The sequence below is a fragment of the Danio aesculapii genome, chromosome 5, assembly GCF_903798145.1.
Source record: "Danio aesculapii chromosome 5, fDanAes4.1, whole genome shotgun sequence".
In the NCBI taxonomy this organism is placed as follows: domain Eukaryota; kingdom Metazoa; phylum Chordata; class Actinopteri; order Cypriniformes; family Danionidae; genus Danio; species Danio aesculapii.
The window spans coordinates 1,713,301-1,722,238 of record NC_079439.1 but is presented as its reverse complement, the minus strand read 5'-3'; the positions used below and the strand labels follow the sequence as shown (position 1 = coordinate 1,722,238).

The following is an 8,938-nucleotide window of genomic DNA, read 5'->3' as shown; positions in this document are numbered from 1 at the left end:
CTCATCATCACAGTATGTTTAGATAAGGAAATACCCTTTACAGAAAACATCACACAGTTTATTCTCAAGAACTCAACAACAGATTCAGCTCAAGCGGGCCAATAATAATAGAACTGCTACGCAGAGGATGATGATGGTGGTGATATTCTGACCTGGGCTGCTTCATCCAGCCCTCCAGACGCACGTGTCCCGACGCCTCCTTGACCTGCAGAGCGGGAGAGCTGGTCTTATCCCGACACAGAGCCTCCGAGAAGTGTGTGGCGAACTCAACAGGAAGACCACAGGTGGCCGGCAGACACGGGGAACACTTGGGGTGGCAGAGAGTGTGACATTCTGGAGGAAAACACACACACACATTAGTACAAGACACACGTTTTTGCACATTTTACATACACTTATGATCATTGCACATCTGCACACACAGTTGAAGGCATTATTATTTACCATACAGTGTATTTTATATGCCAATTCCTGTTTAACTGAGATATTTCTCAACACATTTCTAATCATAAGAGTTTTAATAACTCATCTCTAATAACTGATTTATTTTATCTTTGCCATGATGACAGTAAATAATATTAGACTAGATATATTCTATATATTAGATAGAATAGAAATGTGCTGAAAAACAGTTAAACAGAAATTGGGGGAAAAAATAAACAGGGGGTTTCATAATTCAACTGTATATTCAAGTCCACACAGATAATTGTTAATCAGATTTCCATGATGTTTCTAAAACATTTGGAGTTTATTTGTTTTTCCAAAACGTTTCCAGGCCTGGAAAATGCCTTGTGTCAAAACTCCATGACTTTTCCAGGACTGCATGAGCCCTGTATAAAGTGTTATCACAGTTTCTACTGGATAGTTGATCAAATGCATGCAGTCTGGGTGAATTTTCCCAGAATAGATATTAAAAGCGTACCCAGACAGGTGGCTGCCTGTCGGCCGAAGTGAACGGTGTCCAGACAGACGGCACATTTAGCAGCTCTCATGTTCAGACCCACTGTGAACCGATGAGGGATGTTGTGGTGCATTCTCTCCTTTACACGCCGTCCATACTCTATACACACATTCACACACACAGACACACACAGATTAGTCATTAGTGTAGATTACAAGAGGAACAGTTCACCCAAAAATGAAAATCACTCAGTTAACTCCTCCTCAATCTATCCTCAGTGTATATGACTTTATTAAAGCTGTATAATGGTTTTAGAGAGTGACTTTTATTTTGAAGTTTTTTTTAAAAGTGTATATCGTCAATTAAACACATACATAGACCAACACAAAACTCACACATTGTTTAGCCCATTATTGAGTCTATTTATTTACTTTACTGATGTAAATATGTGTGAATATTTCTTTATTTGGTTTTTATATTAATTTCAGCAATATTATTGAAATTATTTATTTACAATACAGTTACTAAAGTAATATTATAATATTAATACCTAAAATAAAAGTTTTTTTTTATCTCATGTTTAAAGCTTTTAGTTACTATATACTCTCAAAATCATACTATATACATGGTTTCCGCTACATTCATTCTTCCATGGCGAAGCACCACACCAAAATTCATAGCGCCACGGCTACATTACAGCTTCTCATTCAAAACATTCAGCCGCTTTTTTAAACAGGTAAGTGAATTATAACAGTGCAAACTTTTCTGTAATCGTAGTAGTGCTGTGCTTCATTTGTTTAACCCTTTAAAGTGACGTGTTGACTGACTGACTGACTGACAGGTGCTTGATGCATGAGGCCAGCAAACATGATGTAGCTTTCAGTTAAGATGAACACAGTTTCCATAATTATATTTTATTTATAGTTAAAGGTCTATGGCTCTGCATACAATGACTTTATCTTGCTGGAATTTATAGCCGTGTCACTTTACTTCAGGACTCAGTAATGCCGCTCTGTCGGTCTATTGGACACATTCACAAATATTCCAAGCAAATCTAATAAATGTTGCAGACATATTTGTTACATAAACGTATATATATATATATATATATATATATATATATATATATATATATATATATATATATATATATACACATATATACATATAAATAAATAAATAAATAAATATATATATATATATATATATATATATATATATATATATATATATATAAAATAAAAAAGTCACTCTCCTACATCGTTATACAGCATGATGAGCTAGGATAAAATGTAAAACTACTCCGACTGAGTTCATCTGACAAAAGACAGTCAGAAACACTGAGGATGGTTTGAGGGCGAGTACATTATTGAGTAATTTAAAGGAGACTTATTACGCAAAAATCCCTTTTAAAAGAAGTTTAAACACAGTTGTGTGTCAGCAGTGTGTGAATATCTCCAGCTTCTATTGGTAAAAATTAACTCATTGTATTTGTTATAATCAGACTTGATAAAAAACAGTCTGCAGAAACACTTTGACTTGCACGTGTCATCAGAGGGGGAAAGCCCCGCCCACTAGTGACCATCTCTCTCATTAGCATAGCACGTTAGTTTCGTTTTTGAATCTGCCACTATGCTGACACACAGGCAGTCCTCTTCTGAAAAGAGCAGTCTCAGTTGAATTTAAAGCGACAGTCACCAAAATTAGGATTAAAGCCAAAAAGGTCAGTTTCAGAGAATTATAAACCCTTATCTGTGTGGTATTTTGAGCTGAAACGTCACACACACTCTAGAGACATCAGAGAAGCATTTATATCTTGTACAAAGGAGCATAATAAGTCAGTTAAATTTGCTGGGTGAACTATTCCTTTAAGCATCTCAGCATGAATGATGTCAAATTGAGCAGCCTTAAACTAAAATCACACAGCAGCAGCAGCTTGTCCATCTCTCTCTCTCTCTCTCTCTCTGAGCAAAACAAGATATCGAGAGCCCAGACGGCCACATGCAGCACTGTACGCTCAAGAATAAAAGACAAATGCACTACATAAACTCATCGACAGTCATCGTATGGAAGTCAGTGCAGTGAAAGGACATGCAGCAGAGGACATGAGGACAGTCTGAAGCTCATTTACTGCATGCACTTTTCATTTAAACTGGAGAAACAGACGGATTTCCTCAGTCAAAACAGTCCTAAGCAGGTATACTGTATGTAAACAAAAAATGACATCGTTACTAAAATAATGTTTTTGGTTCAGATTTGTCCTTGATACACTATAAGTTTTTACTTTTGAGCCTATAACTTAATTTCAATTATATAAAATAAACTAAAAATAAAAAATAAAATACTTATATTAATATATTTCATTTAACAACAAAAATTAAGACATACCTGCATCATGTAGCATACAGTTTTATGCAAAAGTTTGGGCACCCCTCTGTGGCTGCATAGCTATGCGATCTTTCTTTATGAGAGAAGATCACAGTGAAATGCCATTGGGTTTCTAGAGAAAGATAATGGCATGTTTTTCAGACAGAAATATGTAGAGTAGCAGTATTGAGATGTGTGAAATTACATTAAAACTAAAAAGTAGACTGTGCGAAAGTTTGGGCACCCTCTTTTTTGTGTGGGTTTTAAAACTTGCAGTCACTTAATGCTGACTGATTACAACACAACATTGATTTGAGTGACTCAGTGAACAACCCTAACACAGGAGCAACCACTCATGGAGAAGATGTTTAAGAAAGCTGATTGCTAGTTGTGCTTCTCCTTATTGTGAACCTGAAAGCAGCAACATAGGAACCTCAAAGAGCTTCCTAATGACCTAAACACTCGGATAATTCATCAACATGAGTTAGGAGAAGGATGCAAACAGCTATGATAAAGGTTTAAAGTCTCTATCTCCACAGTCAGAAATATAGTAAGAAAATGGAAGGCCACAGGAACAGTTCTGGTGCAGGAATGATGTGCTAGACCAAGACAAATATCTGAAAAGCAAAGGTGAAGAGTGGTTAGAATGGTCAGACAGACTACAGACCACCTCCAGAGAACTCCAGGAACATCTTGCTGCTGATAAAGTCATTGTACATTGTTCGACTGTCCAGTGCACGGTCCACAAAGAACAGCTCAATGGAAGGTGATGCAGATGAAGCCTTTTTTGCATTATGACAATGAGAAGAGTCATTTAAACTATGCAAAGGCTCATCTGGACAAGCCTGAATCATTTTGGGAGAACATACTGTGGACAGATGCCACAACCATAGGCGCTTTGCAAGGCAGAAGAAAACAGCATTCCAGGAGAAGAACCTGCTCCCTACTGTAAAATACGGTGGAGGGTCCAACATGCTGTAGGGATGTGTGGCAAGCACAGGTACTGGAAACCTTGTCAGAGTTGACAGTCGCATGGATTCCACCCAGTATCAGCAGATTCTGAAGAACAATGTTCAGGAATCAGCCAAGAGGCTGATGTTACTCCAGAGTTGAATGCTTCAGCAAGACAATGACCCAAAGCAAAATTCCAGATCTACCAAGGAGTTCAGGCTCAGACACGATACAATGATCTAGAATGGCCATCCCAGTCCCCAGACTATAGCATCATCGAAAATCTATGGATTGATTTGAAAAGGGTCGTTCACACTCAGCACCCATCAAACCTGACTGAACTGGAGAAATTCTCCAAGGAAGAAGGGCCCAAAATGCCTTCAGCAAGACTTCAGGGACTTCTCCTTGACTATAAGAAGCATCTACAGGCTGTTATTTCAGCAAAAGATGGCTCAACAAAAGATTGATGTGATTGAGGTGTGATTGAGGCTTAAATTGCACTGCATCTGTTGATTAAATAAATGTTCTGTCAGAACTGAAATGTTGCGTTTCCCCTAGGGTATAAGTACTATGGCTTGCAATTATGAAAATGATCAGGGGTGGCCAAACTTTTGCATAAAACTATATGATTTTTTTTGTGACCCGCTCAAAATGATGCATAAAGCACAGCCTGTATGCTTTCCTTATTTTACATATCATAAGACGTCACTTTTCATTGTGCTAAAAGAACACATAAGTGTAAATTTGAGCGTCGTTGCATCGAAGCAAACCATTCAAAACAAGTTCAAGTTGTCAAGTTTACCATGTACCATAACAGGCGCTTCCAGCTTTGAATAATGCATTGTTTAACATGTTTACAGCAATGTTGCAGTACTTCAAAAAGAGCGTTGAATTGACCCTTCGCTTCAGCATGTCAAGCTTTCGTGCCTGGCACGTCTATTACAATACGTATGCGCCAGTGTCAGACATTTCCAGGGATATAATTAGTCATTTTTGGTGAACAGGTGAGATATCTCAGAGACCCAGACAAAAAAGCACTGCAGTGTGCATTACAGGGGTATATTCACCACATAATAGGCGACAGATTAGAAAATAATTTGATCAAAATTGAAGCTAGGTTAGCCTAGCCGCCTCATATGCTGACCATTCAACAGCTTAGTTCATGCACAGCAGGATAGGTGAAGTTTAAAAATTATCTAATAATAACTAATTAAACCGTGATTTCCCCTTTTTAGCCAAAAAGCCTGATAGATTAATGTTGTGCAATGAAATATAGCGTAACTAACCGATGAGGAAACACGCATGGACAGTGCTTCTACATCATTCATTCAGAAAGAACAGCTAGAAAGGGGAAATTGATGGATTTGTGCCGAATATTAGCATCATTGACCCATAACAATGTCCATTAACTGTAACGGTCAGTATGTTTGCGTGCTTTTTATACCGTTTCTATTCTAATTTGCAGTTAAGTGGAAAAATATCTAAATTGAAATGCAAATCAAAGTATAAATAGCAGAAGTCAACAAATGGATTTTCCCTACAAGCAAATATTAATTCAGCACCAAATATAAAAGCAGACACTAACCTGCTATAACGTCATCACCAATGACTAAATCTCTAAAAGACAGATGAAAACATTGGTGAACTGTAGCTCTGACATGGTCACGAGGGATATAAATGACTGTAAAATAGCTGCAGGTGAAGTATATTGATCACAAGTGCTCATAATGTGATCACATCTCCGTTTTGTCCTGTTGATATGTAATTTCAAATAGCTCGTAGCGAGATTGAAATATGACTGCTATTAGCATGACTACTATTGCGAGGGTTTAAACAGAGCAGCGCTCATAATATCGAGCGAGACAAAAAGAGAAAAAGTCAGCTGGGAAACAGAACCTGCTTTGTATTTATGTAGAAAACACAGTTTAGATCTTTTTAGGGGTGTGTGAGTTATTGCCGTCTATCACTGAATGTGTCAGGAATATCGAAAACAAAACCAATTTAACCCTGCTCTTTTAGCACCCCTCACACAGCTTGATCCACGCTGGCATTTCTCCCCTTGAGTTTTAGGTTTTGGAAAGGGAAAAAAAATTCCACCACCCTGACCAAAGTTTTAGGATACCGGCTATCAGATTTGAACAATCCATATGCACAATGCTTTGTCTTGTTTACCTCGCTCGAAAGCTTGACAGACCTCCTGCGCGCAGCTAAGGTTGCTAAGCCACGATTGGTGTGTGGCGGTTTTCGAGTGTGGCTTAGCGAAGGGTCAATTACAGCATATGAACCAAATAATACAAAACACATCATCACAACATTCAGGGAATGAATATACCTGTCTGACGGGCTGCAGAGTCACAAGCTACACCTATGGTTAAAAACACTGGTTTACTACTTGTATGGTTTACTCAATATCTGCATGTTTCAGAAACCCACATGAACAAATACTACAGTATGTTATAGTAAATACTGCAGTGTTTTTGAACCATACTATAGTGAGGTGCTTGAATTAATCTGTTTTGGTGACTCTACAGTTGCTATCGTAACACAACAACTATATTTAAGGTCCAGTGCTTTGAAATGTGCATTTTTATTGGATGTTTGACGCAATCTTAACTGAAACATAAAAAGAGGGCGGGGCATAAAGTAGCCCATCCCCTTTTTAAAAAAACAGCCAACAGAGAGTTGTTTTATCTCTGCTCTGTTAGTGAGAGTGGTTGAGCTCAAGCTTATCAAATGAACAGCCAGTGAGAGAAAGGGGGCGGGGCATGTCAGACACTAGAGAGCATTTGATTGGTCAGAAGATTTGATGAGAAACTGAAGTGTGAAATGACATGAATAAAATTGATTCATTTAGGAGGAAATGACAAACTGCAAACTTTACATGTTTATATCAGGTTTTTATCTCCTAAACATGAATTTTGTCACTGTTTTGCTGCACACTAGCTTTTAGATATTCTAAAAACGAATGATACTGATGAAACTAACATCTAAAAAACTTTATTCCAATTTCCTTTATCTGTTAACTTATTACCAGTTCACTATAGTTAATACTACAGTATGCTGGAGCATCCATTAACAAAGTGTTTTGATATATATAGTATAAAAGTTATCGACAAATGCTGAAACATGGAGATATAATACATATACAGTGGTCCCTCGTTACTCGGAGGAGTTACGTTCTAAAAATAACCCGCAATAGGTGAAATCCATGAAGTAGTCAGCTTTATTTTAAATAACTATTATAGATGTTTTAAGGCTGTAAAACCCCTCACGGCACACTTTATGTCAGGGCTTTTCAATTAGTTTGTCATGGGGGCCAGTTCATGAAAAGCCTCCCAAATGAGGGACCTGAGAGATATGACTTGCAATATGAGTGATGACCAGGGCCGGAGCAAGCTGAACTGCCGCTCTAGACAAAGGACGATCACACCACCCTCAATCCGAAAGTGAAAACGAAAGTGACCCGTTAGCAAAGTGAGGCCCAGATATAGTGTCGCGGATATAACTGAGGATGCGGGTGGTGAGGGAGGTGTCGCGGACACTGCCCTCTATATTCTGCCGCCCTAGGTGGCTGCCTAGGTCGCCTCTATGGACGCGCCGGCCCAGGTGATGACACAACAGCATATAAGAGCCCGTATGCTGTATTTTTGCTCCTTGAGACACCCACTTTGGCTTTTTCTACAATAAAATATTAATATACTGTATTTTGAAACTACATAATATCACTGCATTGTACAATGTGGCTTTTTTTACAAACATATTCAAATGTTGTATTTCAAAGCACAGCAAAAGCAGTGAATTGCTTAAGTAGGCTTCTTCTACATTCAGACACATTCATATGTTTTGTTTTAAACTGCGTAACAATTAGGGATGCAGCGATTTTGGATGTACAATTATAGTCTGAAGAATAATCCTGGTTTCACGATTATTACGATTATTATGCATTTATTATATTCAAAACACTACTAGTTTAGAAAATCACAAGAAAGCTGCTCATTTTTTTGAAGTGTTGTTTATTGCTGCTCAGTAAGCAAATACAGCACTAAATATGAATAAAAACAAACAATGGTCCATTTCTCTATTTGGACTCAAAAATAAATGAAAAAGTTTTTGATTTAATCATGAGGGATAATTTTACAATGTAAATAAATGTCTAATGCTAATTTAAGCTGTATATTAGCTAAGAATTTAAATGAACTGCTGTTATTATCTGCGTTCGTGCATGCATAATCATTTTAATCATTTGTAATAATTAATCTAACGTATCTTTTGTTTACATTGCACTGAAAGCCACACACAGCTCTCACCACCACAGCGTGAGATCATTTCTACTGTGTGCGCCTGGAAGAGCACGAGTGCGTCGGTCCGCTTTACGTATGCTTCCAATATACGCGCATCTCCACTGAAAATAATGAAGTTGCGTACAGAAAAGACGTAATATGTGAACGGCCTGCTGCTATAGTTAATCCAATGTGCGTGCGTATTAGCCTCAGTATAAGCTCGAAACTTCAGAGTAGCCCACAAGTGGCATAACCTTGTTTAGCTGCAGCAGTTTTGTTTGTGTAACAGAAACGAGGTGTTGAGAAGCCTTTACGATTAATTAAACATTATGAATTAAAGCGCTGTTAATAGTGAAATCGGCTAATAGTTGCGTCCCTATTAACCATATCAGTGCAATGAAAAAAAAGACCTTTTCTACAAACATATCCAACTGGGCTG

The 8,938-nt window shown here is 37.8% G+C and overlaps 1 protein-coding gene across 4 annotated transcripts in view; it reads right to left on the bottom strand.

The window, feature by feature from the left end:
- Nucleotides 1-8,938, bottom strand: part of cita (citron rho-interacting serine/threonine kinase a) — a 187,500-nt gene that overhangs the window by 31,282 nt on the left and 147,280 nt on the right. For all 4 annotated transcript variants that reach the window (XM_056457208.1, XM_056457210.1, XM_056457209.1 and 1 more), the window contains 2 exons: nt 923-1,060; nt 153-333 (listed from right to left, as the gene is read on the bottom strand). In XM_056457208.1, coding sequence (XP_056313183.1) covers nt 153-333; nt 923-1,060 — 319 coding nt within the window. The remainder of the gene's footprint in view (nt 1-152; nt 334-922; nt 1,061-8,938) is intronic.